Raw genomic sequence first — 19,452 nt, 5'->3', positions numbered from 1 at the left:
TGAATCAAAATAAACATTCAGGGTCTCATACTCGGGACCAGTCAACAAGACTTGAAACAACATGAATGGACATGGCAGATTATGTGTCTCAGGTCCATTGAAACCCCCGTTTTAACTTTGCAAATGTTTACATTCAAAACGCTCGTTCATATCAAGGTTATTATCCCTGGGGTAGTTTCGTACATTAACTCCGCATCTATCTTGACCTGCTACCTAGCACCCATTCGCCCCAACCCCAGAAGGTTAGCGTGTCAACTGCTCATTATAGTAGTGAAAGGCAATTTCCAGGGCATGGATAAATCAATTATGCTTTTCTCACTTCCTTTGCTTGGATATGTCTTAGTTTCCCTGGTTTGAAGATTGTATGTTCAAGCCCCGGGGCAACGGTCGCATTATGGACCTCGGAGCTGAGGGTTCCGCCCATTATATATCGAGAGACCGAGTCTACCCCATAATCCCGGACTTAAATCTTACAGTGCCAAGGCGTCCCGGATTTGGGCGCAACTTCATGGCGTGGTCTTATTCAAGGCACCACTAGACTGAATTAGAACATTCTGACACATATCTGCCAAGTCGGCATGGCGTTCTGCTAAGGTCGCAAGATCCCCGGATACCCGCAGCCAGCGCATGAGTATTAACCCAGGTCTCGAATTGTGAATACTGTGTAAGTAATGTGACAATTCAAACACCTGGGTACTTCATGTTCTAAGGCTTGAGTATTTACAGTTGCTTAAACTTTTCTGTCTCAACTGAAGATTCTCTGTACACAGGCTTCTATAGAAAAGGTAAAGTGTCTAAGCTGCTGGACGGCACACAGACTCATCCGACCAGGGCATTGTTCCCTTCTCTGGTATAGTTGACCATCATATAGCCAATGACATTATCCAAATCCACCTGTTTCCAAAGGTTGGCTTTTTATATCCACCAGTAGACGTGCACGACTTCTGACCAAAGAGTTGAAGACCTGAATAAGCCTGACTTGGTTAGGCACCTAATCAGATAGATATATATTTGGCCCTGCCCAGATTACCCCAACCATCGACCTCAACATCCTATTGAGCATACAGTACAATGGACATATATATACCCAGCTGGATGCATCTGATCAAAATCATATGACATCAAAGTTGGTATGTTTGATGCCGGGGCTTGGCCAGGTGATGGTAAACAAAGAATTAAACCAACTGCATGCCCTACTTCCACCTGGGCCTTGGAAGGCACAAGTTCGAAAACCATACGCTCACCACTAATAGGTAATTCCCCGGGGCCACCGGCAGAGCCTTATAAACAATACCCTAGACCCTTGAATGTGATACATCACCATCCGTCGCGGGGGCGAATCGATAAATCAATAAGCTCAAACCATAAAAAAGAAACTAGCTGTCATGTAAGTAAAGCAAAACCTGGAAATGACCTACAGGACATGAAGCACTGCATCCCCCCACCCCGACTATTCACTCTATCTAAGTAACCAACCAGTCCCCTACCGCAAAACTCGCCAAAACACACGGTCGCCTCGGAGAAGAAGAGAGGGGTTCCCCACATGGAACCTCCTACGTAACTGTACAGGCAAGGCAAGCCGGACCCTCGAGTCAATACATTAGATCCGGGGAAGATCGAAGATTGCTGCGAGTGATAGTCTGACGGGCTTGTGTGCGACTCCTGTGCAAGGATTCGAATGTGCGCTTCCTTGCTAGACGAGGACTGTATTACTCTGACTCCGGTCATGTCTCGGGCTCGTTGGAAACCCGCCGAGGCGGAGTTTGAACTGGATGCCTTGTAACGGTGATTATTTACATGAAGGGCGAGAACTCGAGTTCTGCCTGGATTCACTAGGATTCCCGCTGGAATAATGGGCTCGGTAGAGTTATGATCCACGACCTTGTTCGAGATGAATTATGGGATAAGATCTCCAGGGCATCTTAGATCCAAGATGCGGAAGCAAGGAGTTTGGAACCGCGAGCCTACATTCATGCCCCAAGCGCAGTATTGATGATCGAGCACACTATTGTGAGACTCGCATATCATTGTCATTGTTTTCTAACTGGACTTTAGATTTGTATTTCAGTTAATCGTTTTATGTTTTCTTTTTCAAGTTTGGAGTTGTTGGATCCAGACTATTGATTTAGAGAACATTAGATCCATCAAGGGCGTCGATCCATGTCCTCCCCCCATTGAGTTTCCGACTGGGCGGAGATCAGGAGCCAACGAGACTTCAGGCCTGGAATGGGAAGGAGTCCATAGTTTGGTGGCGGTCCTTGGGATTTTGGCATTTTAGCTTGTTTTCTCAAGAATGTTCTGTTCCGTCCTTGACCGGCGACTCAGTAAATAATGAACTCGACTCCGATATAGAAGTCTGAAGAGCGTGATGGTCACGGTGTGTACCTTGCTCAGATCCAGGCTAGGGTCCTTTTAAGTGGATCCGATCGGAGTAACTTACGGGGGTTTATGTGATCAGTGATCCTATTATTATCCATATGGCCCCAATGCAGGGTTATACTTAACTACTCTCTATACATACTCGACGGTATGTAACAAGTGTATAGGTAGAACCCGGCTCTGTCGGTTGCCCAAAGGCTAACGTGGCCGATAGGCTCTGACGACCGTCCCAGACCATGGTTAGAGGGGTATCGGGTCGGGTACGGATAGAGGAAGTGGACAGGAACTGTTGCCCGAAGCAGAGTGACATCAGGCTTTCACGTAGATTTATAGATGGGGGAGGTATTGTCCTATTTAGTGAGTTTGCTTTCCGTGGCCATGTCAAATCTAGGCCATGGAGATGGCGGTCAGTGGGGATTAGGTGCAGCACCAACTCATTTAGGCTGTTTTTGTATTTGAAAAAGCATTGGAAATCAGAGAATCCAGAAGAAAGAAACATCCAGAAAGAAACCAGAATCTTAAACTATCATCAGCGTGATGAGTATACATATAATGGAGTGGAGAGGAAGAAGCTCGGAGAGATGAAGATCCAGTGATCGACTGTGACAATACCGTTACCCACAACAAACGCCCGAACAACTTTTGAGGGGCCAGAAGGGTACCTGTACCCACGTATCCTAGATGGTGGCGCCGCAAGTACCTTCTCCCATTGGCCCCGTTTCAAGGCGTCATCGCTGGGCCTGGTAATACGCGGACAATACAGGCGGCTGATCTGCTCATCTCATTCTTGACCATAACTAAAAAAGCATAAAAAGTGTTAATTCTTATCTATCAAGTTTCCCTGAAAACATTTCTTTTTTCTCGTTCTTCGTGTTACGTTTGTCAACTTCAATTTCTGTTTCTTTCTTCCTTCTCTCCTCCATCCCTCCCCTCTCTCTCGCCCTCAGACAGACACTCACCGCAAGAAAAAAAAAATCCGACCAGCTTTGGCTGTCATGCTGGCGCTTGTGTGACAGCTGGAGACTACATTAATGCCGTGCTTTGTCTCTCTTCCACATTCCCATCCATCGACCCACTAAATCCCGGATTATCCATCTTTTGCGCAACCGAGCGCATTCCAGCTGGATTATTCCTTTTTTCCCCCGAGTCGAAATCGCCCCCTCGCAAAATCGCAAACCTCCCATCCCTCCTCTATTTCCTCCACCCCTTGCGCAAATCCCATCCAGGGTCTTGCCCAAACACTCTTCCATTCTCGGGGATCTGCCTCTCCACAAGGCACATGAGGACGATCGGCAACCTGGGAGATTCCTGGAGCATGCACGGAGCAGAGTAACGTCGCGTACCGACCTCACTGTGATCCCCGCTGCAGCGACAAACGAAGGGAGAAAGGAATACCTGAGATTTTCCATCCTTCCAATTCTTTGTCGCCTTGCATCTACTTGCTCGGCCGTTCCCGCATTTCTTCCTTGACGTCCAACACTCTCGCCCTTCTTATCCTCCACCCCTTCTCTCGCCTTTTGAGTGCTTCACTTTCCTCCCCACCCTCCTCTGCTACCTGTACATGTCAAGGGCCCGTGGTTTGTGAAAACAGAAACAAGGGACTTCAGAAGTAATCGGTCTCTGCTTTTTTTTTCTCGTCTTTTTTCCGTGTCGCTCGTCGCGGAATCCCTACGCTTCCCCTCCTTTCGTGAGTGCTCCTCGCAACCCTATATGCCTTAGCTGGGGAGTTCGACCTAGGACCCGATCAAGATCCTACCATCCCCGCGGATAGTGATCCATTGCTAACAAGGGCACACGACATCAACAGTCTTTATATTCCTTCGTGTACGCCGTTTCTGGTGCCTGGTGCCCATCTGCAAATATCGGCCGACAATCACTCGGCTTCTGTGATTTAGTTTCGATTCGCTCGAACTTGCAAATAATCGCCCCGCCCGTTTGAGTACATACCTCAGTCGATCATTTCCCTGGGATGGCTTCTACCATGGCAGCGAATGCAACCAGTGTACACAACGTGAGTGGTGGGGACGACTTGGAGGAGAATGGACGGACATTGACAGCTCGGCAGGTACGATCCAACCGGGGTTCCAACATGGGTTCGTCCGGCATGAACAATGATCGCTCGCGTGGATCTCACAGCAACGGTGTCGGGAAAGGATTCGGTGGCAGCAAATCGAGCTGGAACAGCAACATCTGGGGAGACTCCAATCTCGGCAGTGGTTTTGATGGTACGTGCGATGAGGTTTATTCTTTCGGAATGACGCGCTATGAATCGGGGCTGATAATGGGTCTAGACCAACAAATCGGCGATGGTGGATTTGAAGCCAAGTCTGGCTCGGGTTCTCTCCTGTCGACGTCCGAGTCCGACGGCTGGGCGGGTCGCCCCAACCTTCCATGGAGCACAGTTAACACGCAACTGGCGATGAACCAGAACCGCGGCATGTCGACATCTCCAATTCAGACTCGCTCCAATGACCGGAGTGCCCCACCCATGAACGAATCGTCAGATGGATCATATTTCAACCTGCCTCGAACTTCGGGAATGACCAACTCGGCCAACACAGTCAGCCACCGACCGTATTTGAGTGCTGGATCCGAGGGTGTCTCTCCGTCTGGTGAGGGTATTACATTCGGTGGATTCCCTGCCCTGCGAAACGGCGATGGACGTCGACAGATGAGCACCACCGGTCTGGGTGGCAGCCCTGTGGGAGCTTCATTCCCTGTGAAGGCTGGATACAATGGCGCGATGGATGGACAAAGATCTGATGAAATGGCCTCTATGGGTATCTCATCGTTAGCCTCAGGGATTCAGGACGGCATTTCCCCACCTCAGACTCGCAGCGGACTTTCTCATATGCCTCACAATTCTGCTTCCTATGCTCAACGACCTGTGCATTCCTCCAACCCCTCTTTCTACTCCGACAACCACAGCATCGATGGTCGTTATGGAGGCGGCTCTATTGATTTATCCGCGGGATTTAGCAAGCTCCAGTTCAATGATGCTGGGTACGGCGCCCAAGGAAGCGCTCAGCGACCACCGTTTATGCCCCATGCCTCATTCGATGGATCTCTTCCTCGGGGCAAGTACCAGAACGATGATGGCTACCAGTCACTGGCTGGCTACGGCGGAGAAGGTGCAGACATGCATGTTTCATACCACCCACGCTCCCGTGGTGATAATGGCTCTATATCTCCCTCTGACTACGCACGAATGGATAGCCCGCTATACGCCGGCCTTGATATCACCTCTCAGTACCGTAACTCTGGTGGCCGCATGTCTGACAGCCAGGCTGCCGCTTTTGAGCGCCGACTGCGACTTCAAGAACAGGAATTGGCTCAAGCCCAGGGAGGCTCTGTTCCGCGCATGCAGATGCCCGCCTACGAATACGCCAACTACCAAAATGCTGCGCGCATTAATGCTCTTCAGGGATATTACCCCATGGCACAGCTTGGTGGAATCGGCGGGACAGCGGCTGTCGCTTCACGCGCGCAACGCGAGCAAGATCCCACCCAGGTGGTCCGCAGCCCCTTGCTTGAGGAATTCCGAGCAAACAGTAAGGGCAACAAGCGTTACGAGCTGAAGGACATCTACAATCACGTCGTTGAGTTCAGTGGTGACCAGCACGGTTCGCGGTTCATCCAGCAGAAGCTAGAGACCGCCAACAGTGATGAAAAGGAGCAAGTCTTCCGGGAGATCCAGCCTAATTGCTTGCAGCTGATGACCGATGTCTTCGGTAACTACGTTGTGCAAAAGCTGTTTGAGCACGGCAATCAGACACAGAAGAAGATTCTCGCCAACCAGATGCGGGGTCATGTCCTTGCCCTGTCCACTCAAATGTATGGCTGCCGAGTTGTGCAAAAGGCCCTCGAACACATCCTCACCGACCAGCAAGCTGCTATGGTCAAGGAGCTTGAAAGCCACGTTCTGAAGTGCGTTCGCGACCAGAACGGCAACCACGTCATTCAGAAGGCGATTGAGCGTGTCCCCTCGGAATACGTCCAGTTCATCATCAACGCTTTCCGCGGCCAGGTGAACCGACTTGCTGCGCACCCCTACGGATGCCGGGTCATCCAGAGGATGCTTGAGCACTGTGAGGAGGTTGACCGCCAGTCTATTCTTGCTGAGCTGCATGCTTGCACATCTAACCTCATCCCCGACCAGTTCGGTAACTACGTGATTCAACATGTCATTGAGAATGGCGACGAGGAAGATCGCAACCGCATGATCATCATTGTCATGTCACAGCTCTTGGCTTACTCCAAGCATAAGTTTGCCAGCAACGTTGTTGAGAAGAGCATTGAGTTTGGCGAGCCAAGCCAGGCCCATCACATCATTTCCACCCTCATCTCTCCCAATGACCGGGGAGAGAGCCCTCTTCTTGGCTTGATGCGAGACCAGTATGGCAACTATGTCATCCGTAAGCACCCCCCCCCCTACCCCATTCTGTTCCTTTCACCCATCCTAACTTTTCACAGAGAAAGTTCTCGGTCAGCTGAAGGGCGCTGAACGCGAGGCACTCATCGACCAGATCAAGCCACTCCTGAGTCAGCTGAAGAAATTCAGCTATGGAAAGCAGATCGTCGCTATCGAGAAGCTCATCTTCGACCCTAACTCCCCAGCCACTGGCCCCTTGTCTCACACCACTTCGGCCACTCCTCCCCACTCCCACAAGTCCTCTCCTCAGCCTTCCAAGCGCTCCATCCCCCCCATGGAGCAGCCTCGTGCCTTTGCCGGCACGGCCCCGCCAACCCCTCCCCCGACGGACAACCAGACTACCGTCGATGGCTCTCTTGAGTCAAAGGGGCTTGCTAAGAGCACTGTGACCTCGGTGTCCAGTCCCGAGACGGATAACACCGGTGTTTCTGTCTCGGTCGATGTCACCAGTGCTCACTAATTCGTTGCATAATTTACTTTGCTTGCCCACATAATTGTTCTAATGGCGATCTGTGAACCAAGTCATTTCTGCTTTATCTAATATGGGCGTATACATACAGGGGACCCGGCGGGATATATGAGTTACCAAACGTCTATGTGTTTACCCTTTACCATGGCTTGATGGCGCAAGAATAGGGCCTCGTTGTTTATCTTTTCTCATGGTGATCTCGGACCAGTCATTCTTCTGTTCCTTCATTTCTCTCTTTTTCTTGTGTTTCCTTGACATGTTTTTCACCTGTTTATTTTTTCTTCTTTGTGATGGTGTTGTCCCTCCCCTCCCACCTATCTCATTGTCACTCTCACCGTCAATGGGTTCGTGGGTCTGAGGATCCACCCCCAGGGGAACTCGGCGTCTGTGTGTTTTTATGGGGGCATCGGATATTCGCTCTTCAACGATCTTCAGCATATGACATGGGAAAATCGAATCGGTTCGGAATGGAAATACGGGAGAGAAACAACCTCTTTGCATGGCACGGTCCCTTCTTGTTTTTGTTGTCCTTTTGTTTATTTCTACTTTTTTTTTTTCAAGGTCTATTATTTCATGTCTCCCCGTTCGAGGTCATCTTTATTTGAGACGCACCACATATCTGTTGTGGGATTTGCTATCTATCTATGTTTGTGAGGCGTACAGTTTACACTTAGTGAAACGTGTTGCTTATGTCTGCACTGATATGTTGATACTTTGCTTATGGCTGATGTACCCAATATAAACAAATTTGACGGCCATTATCTTTCGATTCCTCCTGTCACCGGAGTAGAGTCCTTGAATATCCATAGAACAGGCGCGATAACATCACGTGACCGATAAGCTCTATCAAATGCGCTCCAACCGCAATCTTTCTCTTCAGCTTCACGTACCTCAACCGCGGCTACAATTTTGCTTCAAGTTGGCAGGGAAGCGGAGCAAATACAATCAAACTCAACACACACATTTCATCCGCAATACACCAAACGCCTAGGCGCATCAGGACAACCGGTCCGCCGAGCTTGAAAGCAACCACTCAACTTCCCCAATTACAAAACCCGACATACACTCCCAAACATCGATTACATATACCTCCAACCTCCAGACAAATTCCCGATCACCGGTCTACATCATGTCCTCTAACGTCGGTCTATCCACACCCCGCGGAAGCGGTACATCAGGCTACGTTCAACGCAACAACGCCTTCATCAAGCCCCGCAGCACAGGCTCCGGCGCCCCCTACCCACCCCTCTCCGGCGCAAATGGCAGCGGCCCAGACCACGGCTTTAAGCAACGCCTACCAGACAAGCAGATTCTCGAACATGACCGACGCCGCGCAATTGAGGTAAAGGTGATGGAAGAGCGCGAGCGACTCGAAGAAGAGAATGAACGTATCGAGGAGGAAGAGGCTAGCGCTAAAAAGAAGGGAGCCAATAAGAAGACCGTGGATGAGGATAAAGAAGAGGGCGAGGAAGATGCAGAGAATGATGATGCTCCGCGCGTGCTTTCCGAGGAGGAGATTGATGAGCGGTGTGAGGTTTTGCGCCAGAAGCTTCTTAAGGAGATGGAAGAGGATGTTACTGGGAGGGATCGGCCGGGTCCGATCCGGGGTGGGAGGAAATGGGATGGTGGCTCGGGATCTGGCTCAAAGGATCGGAGGATTAAGTCTTATCAGGTTCATGAGCTTGCCGAGGCTAAGATCGAGGAGAGTGAGAGGTTGCGGAGGGCGTTGGGGATTCGGGAGGATAGGGAGACGGGGGCTATTAGTAGTACCAGGGAGAGGCGGCCGAGGGATTCGCGGGATTGATTAGATCGATCTATATGATTGTCATGGTCTTAGTCAATGGGCGTTGGCGTTATTGAAAGCTTGGGATATCTGTAAATGGCTTCATTTTACAAGTGCAATGCAAAAGATACAAGATGCAACCAATGCGCGTTGGATATCATAATCTCGTCTATACAAAATATCTTCACAGAAAACCTAGATCAACCCACAAACTTTTCAATAACCCATCCCTCCTTCGGGTCTTTCTTCTGCACAACCTTCTTCGCCGGCAAAGGCCACCCAGTGCCACCCGCATCTCCAACCAACGAGGGAATAACCCAGCAAGCTCTACGCTGCGGGATACCCTCCAAAGTCTCCGTCTTCCCAATCGGCTTGCCATAATCAATAAGCGGGGTATCATGTGCCAACGCAGAAAGCTGCAATCCACTCGGAGTGACAAGCGGGAACATTCTGATCTTAGGCGCTTGGTCCGAGACTACACTTGCGGAAGACTGCTGGAGATGTGAGTAGATGATATACTGCGGCATCTCCTTAGGCGAAAGCTTCGACATGATAGAAGATGGGTGAATGAAGACAGCGCGCTGGGCGAGATCATCCATTGGACCCTCCCTCGACCGGAAGAGTGTTAGGTAAGGGACATCGATTGCACGACGGGGAGCACGAGGGTTCTCAGGTGGTACTGGGGCGAGATCAGCGCGGATAGCGACATGATCGATGAAACCGGCCGTGACGATCTGTTTCAGGGCCTTGACTTGCTTAACCGACGGCTCGGGAAGACGAGCTTCGTAAGCGTTGACTAGGCCTGGGTTGTTTGCGCGCACGATGTCGGTCAGCTGGCGACGGAGCTGGGTCGCTTCTTTGAAGGCTTTTGCGCGGAGGAACATCTGTTCGCTGAAGGCTTCGCCGTCGGAGGCGTAGGCGTAGGCGCAGATTGCCGAGAGGAACTTAAGGGCGTCGGATGTGTCGTCGTGTTTGCTGAGTAGGCGTTGAACGCGGTTATAGTTCTTTACGCGCTGCTCGCGCTCTGTATCCTCTATCCGGTCTAGGTTTGTGTAGACTGGTCTGTTGTCGTCGTCGCTGTCGCTGTCGTCATCCTTTGGCTTGGGCTTCGGGTCGAAGGCTGTAGGGTCGACTTCGTTTTGGGAGACGAATAGGTCACCGACTGCGAGGGCAGATACTAGGGCGATGACGTATGGCATGCAGCCGTGTTGGTGGCCGATGTATAGCATTTTGCCGAATCGGGGGGAGAGAGGGTATGTTGCGAGACGGCGACCGATTTGTGTGACTTGGCCGTCTGGAGAGAGGGCACCGAGATTCCTGAGAAGCTTCTCTGCCTTGATGAGGCCTTGGCGGCTTGGTGGTGTGGGGAATGGGAAGTTGATCACATTGTGTAGACCCATGCTCTTCATCTGGAGAACGACTCCTTCGATGGGAGTGCGCAGAATCTCGGGGGCTGTGTATTCTGCGAAGTCGGCTTCGTATACGGCTGAAGAGTACAGACGATAGCAGTGACCGGGGCCTGTTCGACCGGCACGACCGGATCTTTGGCTTGCACTGGCTTTGCTGATCCAGCCAACCTGGAAGCTTTGAACACCGGTGAACAAATCGAATTGCTTGTCCTTAGCTCGACCACAGTCGAAAACATACTTGATACCAGGGATTGTGAGAGATGTCTCAGCAACGTTAGTTGCGAGAATGATGAGACGTGAACCGTCTGGTGGTGGTTCAAAGACCTTCATCTGCTCTTTTGTGGGAAGCTGCGAGTATAGGGGCAAGACGTGAACCTTGGTACCTGACTCCATGGCATCCTCACCAAGGTCGAAGCCCTCGTCATCCTCAGGATCGTCCAGCCCAGTGATCTCCAGATCACTGTCATCGTCATAACCATTGTCGTGCATTTCGGTACCACCAAGTTCCAGGTCTTCTGCCTCCAAGGGTGCATCGTTAGCTGTAAACTGCACCTTGGCTTGTGTGGTATCCAATCGCTCGGTAGGTTTGAAGGCCTGCTTCAGTCGCTTGGACAGTTGACGAATCTCATTTTGTCCAGTCAAGAAAACGAGCATTCCACCCGGTGGGAGTTTGCGATGGCCTCGCGAGACTTTACGGAAAGCCTCCTCGACATAATCACGGTGTGTACGACGGGCAAAGTGCACAGTGACAGGGTATTGCCGACCTTCTGCCTGAACCAGAGGAGGAGGTCCTTGGCGGAAAAGGCTGGCATTCTCAGTGAAATCCGAAATTCGAAGAGTGGCAGACATGATGACGACCTTCAGCGGTGTGATGGTCGGATCTTCCTCGCTCATTGACTTGCGCAAGTCCACAATACGGCTAACCATTCCGATGAGGATATCAGTGTTCACACTCCGCTCGTGCGCTTCATCAATGATGATCACGGAGTATTTGCGAAGAGAAAAGTCATCCGCGATCTCACGGAGAAGAATACCATCAGTCATGAACTTGATGGCCGTGTTTTTAGATACGGTTGTCTCGAACCGAATTTGATACGAAACTTTATCCGAATACTGTCCAAGTTCCTGGGCGACACGATTCGCCATACTGACGGCGGCGACTCGGCGAGGCTGAGTTACACCAATTAGACCTGGGTTGGGACTATCTGGATTACCGAAGCCGGATTCAAAGAGGAATTGGGGAAGCTGGGTTGTTTTTCCGGAACCAGTAGCACCCCAGATGACAATGGTTGAGTTGTTGTGGATTGCCTCCATGATCTTCTGCTCTTCACCGACCACCGGCAGACCCATACGTGCAGTTTGAATCTCTTCTGAACGTTCCACAGCGACGCTGAAGGCCTTTCGGTCAGGATTGTTATAGGTCATTGCAAGCTCTGCTGGAAGAGGATCCTCGTCATCGACAGTATTCCGTGGCTCTTTTCTGGGGGGAGCAAATGCCTGTTGCGCTTGATCGTGGATAATTGGGCCGTCAGTTGGCTTAAAGCCAACGGCCTCATTGATCTGTTGTATAGCCCATGACTTGAAGGCGGATTCCCGAGGCCGAATCTTCTTCTCAGGTGATTCATCCTCATCCTCATCATCGTCTTCATCTTCGTCATCATCCTCGTCGTCCGAACCCTCAGAGGACTCGTCTTCGTCATCATCCTCGTCCATCTCAGAATCCTCCTCATCATCAGAGCCAAATCCTTCCCATTCGACCTCTTTCACTGGTTCAGGTGCAGGTGCAGGAGCAGATTTGGCAGAGCGCTTCCGTTTCTTGATGATTGGGAATCCATCAGGTCCAAGATCGAGAGGACGCTTCAATCCACTTCCGGTAGGGGCTAGGGGTTGTTGAGGCTTTGGCGCATTCACCGGATCTGTCGCAGGATCGGAGGCCTTGAGATCGGCATCGGAGTCGTCGGAATCATATCCAGAGAAATCTTGCGCTTGCGCTTTGCCAGCCTTGCTAGCTTTGCCAGCCTTGCCAGCTTTATCAACCTTGACCACTGGGATGTTGTCTCGTTCCGGTCGCTTGCGCTGCCCCAATTCCCTTGAGCTTTGAAGGCCAGAAGTATTCGCATTCGCATTCGCTTTGGCGAGTTTCTTGATGAGTTCGAGGTTCTCTTCTTTCTTCAATTTATTTTCCTTTCGGGATGTTAGCGGATGCGGTCAAAAGCTTCAGCAATTTCACATACAATGTACTTATCCAAGCGCTTTTGCTTCTTCGAAGACACATTGGTATGTTGCTCTCGTAGTTCAGCACGTAATTTCTCCCTCTTTGCTTCCTTCTCATCTTTGGAGACGGGCGCTAGCTCCGCGACATTGGTGTCCACCAACTGATCAGGCTCTTGTTGCCGGTGCTTCTGCTTTCGCAGGCGTGGAACAAACTTGGGCGGCATATTTACCGATCCTGTCTCTAGGTCAGAGACAACAATCAGGTAATGTGTTTAGTCGAGCTATCGCTCGTTCTCATGAAAAAAAAATGAGGACGGTCAATGGGCGGTGTGGTAATGCCCGACAATGGTGTGGGGCGGGACTGACCGCCTCGGAGGGAGCAAAGCATCAACACGCAACGACTTCCTTGTACTGCAATACTAAGACCGAATCACCATGGCTTCTGTTGAGAGCGTACTGCAAAATTCTGAGAATCTACCATTTCCAGCCCCCACCAAACAAGTGGCGGGATTGGTTGATGGGGTCAAGACTGATGTCATGGTCATGAACTTCAGCGATAAGATCATGGTTACCATTTCCCAAGAGGGCCGACTGGCACACTGGGTTTGTCCATAAGTACCGGCATTGTCTGCGCAATACTAACAATTCTACAGCTACATGTACCACTCGGGAACCCAAATCCCGGGACTGATGGCATGCATACGTTTTCGGACGGTGCAGACGACGGTCTGTTACCCCTCAGTGGATTGACAGCAACTTCTCTACTTGGAGGTCATGCGCCAGGCCAAGATACCGTTGGCCAGCTTCTAGCTCGTCAAATTGGAACTGCTATTGCCACCAAATCCCCCGCTGAGCAGCGATTGCTCATCGTTGGCTTAGGACTAGGCAAGACGGGCTCCGATCGTGATTCCTTTTTCGCAATTATCGACCTTGTCCTGCAATGCATTTGATGGTGCAGTCCTTGAAAACGTTGCCTTGTCGACTCCATACAGCTCACGAGGCAAATGCCGATCCGTTCTTTCTTCGATACATACGAGCTCCCTAAATCCGTCTGCGCTTGCTACGTGATTACGAATCCTTCAAGGATTACAAGTTGATACCCATAACTCAATTGAGAGGACGTGGCCCTCTCTGTGACATGTCAGACTAGAGAAATCTGGGGTTCTGTTTTGCTTCAATCCGATCGAATCTCCTTGTAGAGGATGCGGGGTTAAGCGGGGAAAGTGGAATGGCATCACCATGGATTCTAGGCCTAGAATCTACTGAGAGTGTTATCTTGGAGCTGCCAATTACAATCAGACTGGATTGGAGCTGATCCTGCCCAGAGAAATGTGCATTGGCGTCGGCAGCTACCTTCAATTTTCGGCCGAACGCCGCTGTGGGGAAAAAGCTAGACTATGTGGGGCTGGGGCTGGAGTGCATCTTGACATTAATACATACTCAAACCAATCCAACCCCACCGAGGGAGACTGCACAGAATGTTTCCAGACACAATGTTAGCGTAAGTGAATTATGAAAGTATCGGTGGATTTCTTAGCACTGGTATTTGCCCTGGTGCTTCTTGTCGCGGTCTTTTCTCGTACACCGTGTCGTACTTCATTCATGCTGCTTATTTTACTGAAATCCCACCTAAGCCCAATATCAATAACAGATAGTACCCCACACCGGGAGATCTCCCCACAGAAGGCGGGGAACCTTGGATAGGACCTAGGAGATTATAGCAGATGACTGGCTGAATAGAACCCTGCACCAGTGCCTGCATGTACCATGCGGGTTACAGCCATGTCTATGTTTACCCACCAATAAAATAGGCCAAAGCCGAGTCGAATACATAAGTCGACTTGCAGTTAATCCCTTAACTCAGTAACACCCCCGGAACTGAGCAGCCGAAAACTCAATTTCCCCAAGAAGTAGGCTCGGCCTAGTGTCCGTTGTGTTGTAGTATATTCCAAGGTTGAAGCCGTGGAGATGACAAGGTTGAAACTTGGAAACAAACCTGGAACTCAAAACTCGGGTTAATGCCTGTAAATACAGCTAAGAAAGTCCTTCTGACATGCCGATCACACATGAGTCTCGTATCATTATGGAACTGTGTGCTGCTAAAGTGGTTCCCTAGGCACCCGTGGGAAGATTAGCCCGAGTGCCTCATATTTCACCATCAATTATAGTTTCTGTAAGTCTATCGTGCATCTTTATTATTGCCTGGAAGAGCATCTGACATAAAGCAAATCCCGGTCGATTAGGCTTTAGAGAGAATGGGGTCCAATGGCCAACGCAGATGTAGACCCCACATCAAGCATGGTAGGATGTACTTGTGTAGATATTCACATCAGTGGATTGAGCTAAACGCGGCTTGACTTGGAATATCCGGTTTTGGCCATGAATAGAGAGAGTAAAGAACAAACAAAGAACGCATACACCTGGAGTGACTAGGATCATTAGCAAGGCCATTGTGACCATAGGAAGTAGGAAAAGCAGCTTAATTTAAGATGGATTGGTCTCGGAGAGTACATTTATTGACCATTGTTATTGACCATTGTTATCATCAAGTCATTTGAAAGGATACCTCGCAGGCCCAGATAAGTTTATTACCACGCCAAGAAGCACCAGTAGTCAACCTAGAGCCTTCGTAATGCACCACGTATTTTGGCCAAGTTTGTCCCTCATTTTGCACCTCATTATAGATTATAAATCACCCCCGCGTGCGGGGTCTGGCGAAAAAGAAGTTGGGGATTGATCGAGTTTGCCAAAAGTACATGAAGGTACCAGTCCGGGGTAGCACAGGCACAGAGCTCACAAAACATATAAAAGGCTTCAGATAGCCCCATCAAAATAATTAACCAGCTCAATTGTTGACTCGCTATTGGCACCGAGCTGTCGATATCTGGAGTTATGACTATCCCGGACGAAGTTGATATTATCATTTGCGGTGGCGGCAGCGCAGGATGTGTTCCTGCTGGCCGCCTCGCAAACCTCGACCACAACCTTTCCGTTCTTCTGATTGAAGGGGGAGAGGACAACCTCAACAATCCATGGTATGTTTCGAGAACCAATTATTACGGGCTCACATTGCTAACAAGATTAGGGTCTATCGCCCAGGAATCTACCCCGTCAATATGAAACTTGATTCTAAGACGGCATCGTTTTATCACTCGCGCCCCTCGGAGCATTTAGATGGGCGCAAAGCTATCGTGCCATGTGCAAATATCCTTGGCGGGGGTAGCTCTATCAACTTCATGGTATGATGCTTATCCCAAAAGAATCTGTTGATGCATGCTAACTTTGCCAAGATGTATACCAGAGCGTCAGCCTCTGATTACGATGACTTTCAAGCTAAGGGCTGGAAAACCGAGGAATTGCTTCCCCTTATGAAGAAGTATGAGACGTACCAGCGTGCTTCTAATAACCGCGGCCTGCATGGGTTTGGTGGTCCAATCAAGGTATCATTTGGAAACTACACCTATCCCATCGCGCAGGACTTTCTGCGGGCTACTGAGTCCCAAGGCATTCCAATCACCGATGACCTTCAGGACTTGACGACTGGGTATGTCAATGAAGTACCCCATTACTTGATGAAATGCTAATTGGGGGATTTTGTCTCAGTCATGGAGCTGAGCATTGGTTAAAGTGGATCAACCGTGACACAGGTAAATCCGAAAGCTTTCAAAGTTCGTTTTTATTTCTTCCTAACAAATCTGACATATCTGGAAATAGGTCGACGAAGTGATGCAGCACATGCTTACGTTCACAGCACCAGAGCTAAGCACTCGAACCTGCACTTGAAGTGCAACACCAAAGTGGACAGAATCATTATCGAAGACGGCCGCGCCGTAGGAGTTGTGACCATGTCCACCAAGCCTCTAGATGGCGGAGAACCAGTCCGCAGAATATTCCGAGCACGAAAGCAAATTATCCTCAGTTGTGGCACTCTCAGCTCTCCACTTGTCCTCCAGCGATCGGGCGTCGGTGACCCAGCAAAGCTACGCCGAGCGGGCGTCAAGCCCCTAGTGAATCTTCCCGGAGTCGGACAGAACTTCCAGGATCATTACCTATTCTTCTCTGGCTACCGAGCAAAACCCGAGGTCGAATCTTTTGATGACTTCCTTCGAGGAGACCCAGCTGTTCAGAAGAAAGTATTTGAGGAATGGAATCTAAAGGGAACGGGGCCCTTAGCCACGAATGGTATTGAGGCCGGTGTTAAGATCCGTCCGACAGAGGAAGAGTTGAACGAGATGAAAAAGTGGCCGACGCCTGAATTTGGAAGTGGATGGGATTCCTACTTCAAAAACAAGCCTGATAAGCCTGTTATGCATTATGCGGTCATCTCTGGATGGTTCGGTGACCATATGCTTATGCCACCGGGCAAGTTCTTCACCATGTTCCATTTCCTGGTGAGATCTCCACCAAGATTAATGTGGCGTGAATATACTGACTAGAATGATAGGAATACCCGTTCTCGCGCGGCTCTACTCATATCAAGTCTGCTGACCCATATGAGGAGCCCGACTTTGATACAGGTTTCATGAGTGATAAGCGGGATATGGCTCCTATGGTCTGGGGTTATATCAAATCTCGTGAGACTGCTCGACGCATGGGAGCATATGCTGGTGAAGTGACCTCGATGCACCCTCATTTCGCCTACAACTCTCCGGCCCGGGCGCTCGATCTGGATCTTGCGACCACGAAGGCTTACGCTGGCCCAAATCATATCTCAGCTGGCATTCAACATGGTAAGATACTCCTGAGCTTGCTATATGACTCCATTAATTCAGTGAGACTAATGCTCAGAACACAGGGTCCTGGTCGGAGCCCTTGAAGCCAGGTCAACCCGCTTCAGTTTCAAGCTTGAACTCGAGCAGACATGAGGCCAGGGACCCCATTGAGTATACCAAGGAGGATATCGAGCACATTGAGACGTGGGGTACGTTTAATCGAATAATTCACATCTCCTTGTTGTATATTCGCTCACAATTGCAGTTAAACGCCATGTTGAGACTACTTGGCACTCCCTCGGAACCTGCAGCATGGCTCCACGCGAGGGCAGCTCCATTGCGAAGCATGGAGGTGTTGTCGATGAACGACTAAATGTCCATGGAGTCAAAGGACTCAAGGTTTGTGACTTGTCTATCTGTCCAGACAACGTCGGCTGCAATACCTTCAGTGTAAGTTATTTATCTTTCTTTATTCTGAGGAACTTGAACCTGACATTGGGCAATAGACTGCTCTGCTCATTGGCGAGAAATGCGCTATGTTGGTTGCAGAGGACTTAGGCTACTCCGGCGATGCCTTGAAGATGGAGGTGCCTACCTATCATGCACCGGGTGAATTCGCCAACCTCTCGAGACTGTAAAGGCATATCACGAGGTCTCAAGTCTATCGCAAGCTTTCTTCGAATTTAATTTCAATTCTTTTATGAGAGACAGTAAATAGCAAACATGTTCCAGCAGAATGTATAGCCTGAATTAGGTATCCCGATCGGACTCGGCATTTCGCGTGTTATATCCTTGGCAGTGTAGATCCGGAAGATTTGAAAACAAGCTTACGGGCTTCCAAGATCGCGGGCATTAAGTCTTACGTAGGGAAGTGGAAATTGCCACCAACATTCGAACGCATGAAGCTCTACTGCGCCCAAGTGGAATCGTTGCGACCATAAACATATTTTGAGTTCTTGGATTTAGTCCGAAACCTTGGAAAAATAAACGAGACCAATGGAACACATGCATAAATTATGTAGTGAAACGGGAATGCGTATGCAAGACAGCAAAATGGAGAAAGGAAAAAGAAAACAGTAACGATCTACAAAATGAAGTCATCGCAGAGTATGAGGCTGAGGTCGGCGTTCACATGGGAGTCAACCCGCACAAGGTTCCACTAGTCAACTAGTCAGTGGAGAATGATATCATCAAAACACAATCAAACTCCCCCGCTGTTGAAAATCTTGTCGGATTATTTAACTTGTTTATCTCCTACAGACTAACCCACAACTAGCCTCTACTGCCCTGCGGAAGTCGTACACTACAAAACATCAACATGCATTCGGGCTACAACAGAGATTACTATTATCCCAACGAACCCGAGTCGTACCGTGACTCGAGGAACGCGCTTCAGCACAGCCGGGACCACGGCCATCGTCATGGTAGTTCACACAGCCATAGCCATCACGGACATGATGACCACAAAAGCTCACACTCACACTCACATCACCGCAAGAGCTCTAAGAATCGCAACCCTCACCACGATCGCCATCTCGCCGAAGGAGCGGCAGTTGCTGCGGCAGTTGCTGAGGCCATCCACCATCACCGGAAGAAGGAGGGCGAGGACGTGAGTTCTGGTTTTGGTCATATTGTTCGCACTGTGGGCGCTGGTGCGCTTGGAGCTGTGGCAGCCAATGAGATTGAGCGAGCACATGATTCGCATCGCAGAAAAAAAGACCATTCATCGAGCAGACACCATGATTATGGTCATGGTCACGGTCACGGTCACGATAATGGACATCATAGACACCATAAATGGTAAGGGTTGATTCTGCTCTCTTGTGCAAATGAGGCTGGACACAACTCTACAACTCGACGACATGAGAACTGTGATGTTAGAAGTACATCGGATTACAACTGCGGAGAGGTTTTACGTGAAGAATATAATGTGTGGTGCAAGGAAGGTTTATGTATCTCGAATAATGAAGGAACGATTCAATGACTACCATTACTATCCAACTCATCCATAAAAGGAAATAGACACCTAAAAGTACAATCAAGGTGGCGTATAG

General features: G+C 49.7%; 6 protein-coding genes across 6 annotated transcripts; 5 read left to right on the top strand and 1 right to left on the bottom strand.

Annotated features, from left to right (window-relative positions):
- Positions 1-4,348: 4,348 nt before the first annotated feature.
- N7484_000316 (mRNA-binding protein PUF3) lies at positions 4,349-7,271 on the top strand (the record flags this gene model as incomplete). The annotated part of the gene is made up of 3 exons (XM_057110737.1): positions 4,349-4,604; positions 4,671-6,794; positions 6,853-7,271. 3 exons carry the CDS (start codon positions 4,349-4,351, stop codon positions 7,269-7,271), a joined length of 2,799 nt encoding a protein of 932 aa, XP_056977963.1.
- Positions 7,272-8,409: 1,138 nt separating this feature from the next.
- Positions 8,410-9,084, top strand: cwc21 (U2-type spliceosomal complex subunit CWC21; the record flags this gene model as incomplete). The annotated part of the gene is made up of 1 exon (XM_057110736.1): positions 8,410-9,084. The coding sequence occupies one exon, from the start codon at positions 8,410-8,412 to the stop codon at positions 9,082-9,084; it is 675 nt and encodes a 224-aa protein (XP_056977962.1).
- A 179-nt stretch (positions 9,085-9,263) lies between these two features.
- N7484_000314 (ATP-dependent RNA helicase ECM16) lies at positions 9,264-12,910 on the bottom strand (the record flags this gene model as incomplete). The annotated part of the gene is made up of 2 exons (XM_057110735.1): positions 9,264-12,656; positions 12,707-12,910. 2 exons carry the CDS (start codon positions 12,908-12,910, stop codon positions 9,264-9,266), a joined length of 3,597 nt encoding a protein of 1,198 aa, XP_056977961.1.
- Positions 12,911-13,121: 211 nt separating this feature from the next.
- N7484_000313 (uncharacterized protein) lies at positions 13,122-13,636 on the top strand (the record flags this gene model as incomplete). The annotated part of the gene is made up of 2 exons (XM_057110734.1): positions 13,122-13,289; positions 13,340-13,636. The coding sequence occupies 2 exons, from the start codon at positions 13,122-13,124 to the stop codon at positions 13,634-13,636; spliced, it is 465 nt and encodes a 154-aa protein (XP_056977960.1).
- A 1,942-nt stretch (positions 13,637-15,578) lies between these two features.
- On the top strand, positions 15,579-18,036 carry N7484_000312 (GMC family oxidoreductase; the record flags this gene model as incomplete). Its single annotated transcript, XM_057110733.1, has 9 exons — positions 15,579-15,721; positions 15,772-15,925; positions 15,977-16,230; positions 16,290-16,333; positions 16,401-17,077; positions 17,131-17,416; positions 17,482-17,607; positions 17,664-17,848; positions 17,905-18,036. 9 exons carry the CDS (start codon positions 15,579-15,581, stop codon positions 18,034-18,036), a joined length of 2,001 nt encoding a protein of 666 aa, XP_056977959.1.
- A 680-nt stretch (positions 18,037-18,716) lies between these two features.
- N7484_000311 (uncharacterized protein) lies at positions 18,717-19,202 on the top strand (the record flags this gene model as incomplete). The annotated part of the gene is made up of 1 exon (XM_057110732.1): positions 18,717-19,202. The coding sequence occupies one exon, from the start codon at positions 18,717-18,719 to the stop codon at positions 19,200-19,202; it is 486 nt and encodes a 161-aa protein (XP_056977958.1).
- Between the last annotated feature and the right edge of the window lie 250 nt (positions 19,203-19,452).

Source organism: Penicillium longicatenatum, assembly GCF_028827895.1.
Source record: "Penicillium longicatenatum strain IBT 33135 chromosome Unknown contig_11_segment0_segment0, whole genome shotgun sequence".
NCBI lineage: Eukaryota > Fungi > Ascomycota > Eurotiomycetes > Eurotiales > Aspergillaceae > Penicillium > Penicillium longicatenatum.
The sequence above is the reverse complement of the archived record's forward strand: the minus strand, read 5'-3'. Positions and strand labels throughout refer to the sequence as shown.